The 1,140-nt window shown below is 47.8% G+C and overlaps 1 protein-coding gene across 2 annotated transcripts in view; it reads left to right on the top strand.

Annotated features, from left to right (window-relative positions):
- The first annotated feature begins 651 nt into the window (after positions 1–651).
- Positions 652–1,140, top strand: part of LOC113207738 (5-hydroxytryptamine receptor-like) — a 25,089-nt gene continuing 24,600 nt past the window's right edge. The window contains exon 1 of one of the 2 annotated variants that reach the window (XM_052268344.1): positions 652–1,123. In XM_052268344.1, coding sequence (XP_052124304.1) covers positions 724–1,123 — 400 coding nt within the window. In that variant the 5' untranslated portion in view covers positions 652–723. The remainder of the gene's footprint in view (positions 1,124–1,140) is intronic. The other variant, XM_052268345.1, reaches the window with a different exon arrangement.

The raw sequence follows: 1,140 nt of genomic DNA, 5'->3' as shown, positions 1-1,140 counted from the left end.
ATACCTATTGGGTGGGGCCGAGGAAATAACCCCTATATGCCAAGTGTACATCCCTAATTTTCCACAATTACAACTACTTTAAACCAATCCAGTTTAATTCAACATTTCAAACGTCACTTCAGTAATAATCAACACCAATTCGAAAACAATTCAACGAATAAGTCAGTCCAATTCAAGCCAACTCACATGTATTCAATTCACGATTATTCAGTAAAATGAAATCGCAATAAATCAAACCAATTCAATTAATTCAATACAAGAAAAATTCGATTCACGTAATTTGTACACCGAATTTAAGAGTTATTTACCTTTCGGGTGGGACCATTTTGAACGAAGAGTAGTTACGTGAGTCACTGCCATGCTTGTTGCATACAGTGTAGAGCATTGAAGAACCAGCTTGAAGAACTTGACAATCTGACTCTCTCTCTCTCTTGAACCCAGGGAGGCCACATGAGGCCACACAAGGGTTCGGCAGCCCTTACAACTTGTTGGTCCTAGTTAGTTTGTTTTTCTTTCATTTTTATTGTATTTTATTTTATTTGAGGTGGTGGTGGTGGTGGGTTTGTGTGTGCGGGGGAGGAAAAAAAGGGGGGGGAAGCATTGACATATGTAGATTTTTCTTATTACTATCGCAAAGTTTGCATGCCATGTGTTAAATCATTCGTGTGTGAACGTGTTGTTCAGATATCGCAGGGCTGGATCCTTGGCCCTGAGCTGTGTGACATGTGGACGTCGAGTGACGTTCTGTGTTGCACCGCCTCCATTCTGCACCTGGTCGCCATCGCCATGGACCGATACTGGGCCGTGACCAACGTGGACTACATCCACACGCGGAATAAGCAGCGAATCGTCACCATGATCGTGCTGGTGTGGGGCGTGGCGCTGATCGTCTCCCTGGCGCCGCAGTTCGGCTGGAAGGACCCAGAGTACCTGCACCGCATCAATGTGCAGCAGCGCTGCCTGCCCTCGCAGGACGTCGGCTACCAGATCTTCGCCACCTGCTCCACGTTCTACGTGCCGCTGCTCGTCATCCTGGGCCTCTACTGGAATATCTTTCAAACGGCTCGACGCCGGATCCACAGAAGGCACGCGCAGAGGAACGCCGTGGCGCAGGGGCTCTATGGTAGGTGTGCTGGGGCT

This window comes from Frankliniella occidentalis, unplaced genomic scaffold, assembly GCF_000697945.3.
Source record: "Frankliniella occidentalis isolate FOCC.00 unplaced genomic scaffold, Focc_3.1 Scaffold67, whole genome shotgun sequence".
Lineage (NCBI taxonomy): Eukaryota > Metazoa > Arthropoda > Insecta > Thysanoptera > Thripidae > Frankliniella > Frankliniella occidentalis.
Note: the sequence above shows the minus strand (reverse complement) of the source record. Positions and strands in the feature narration are given on the sequence as shown.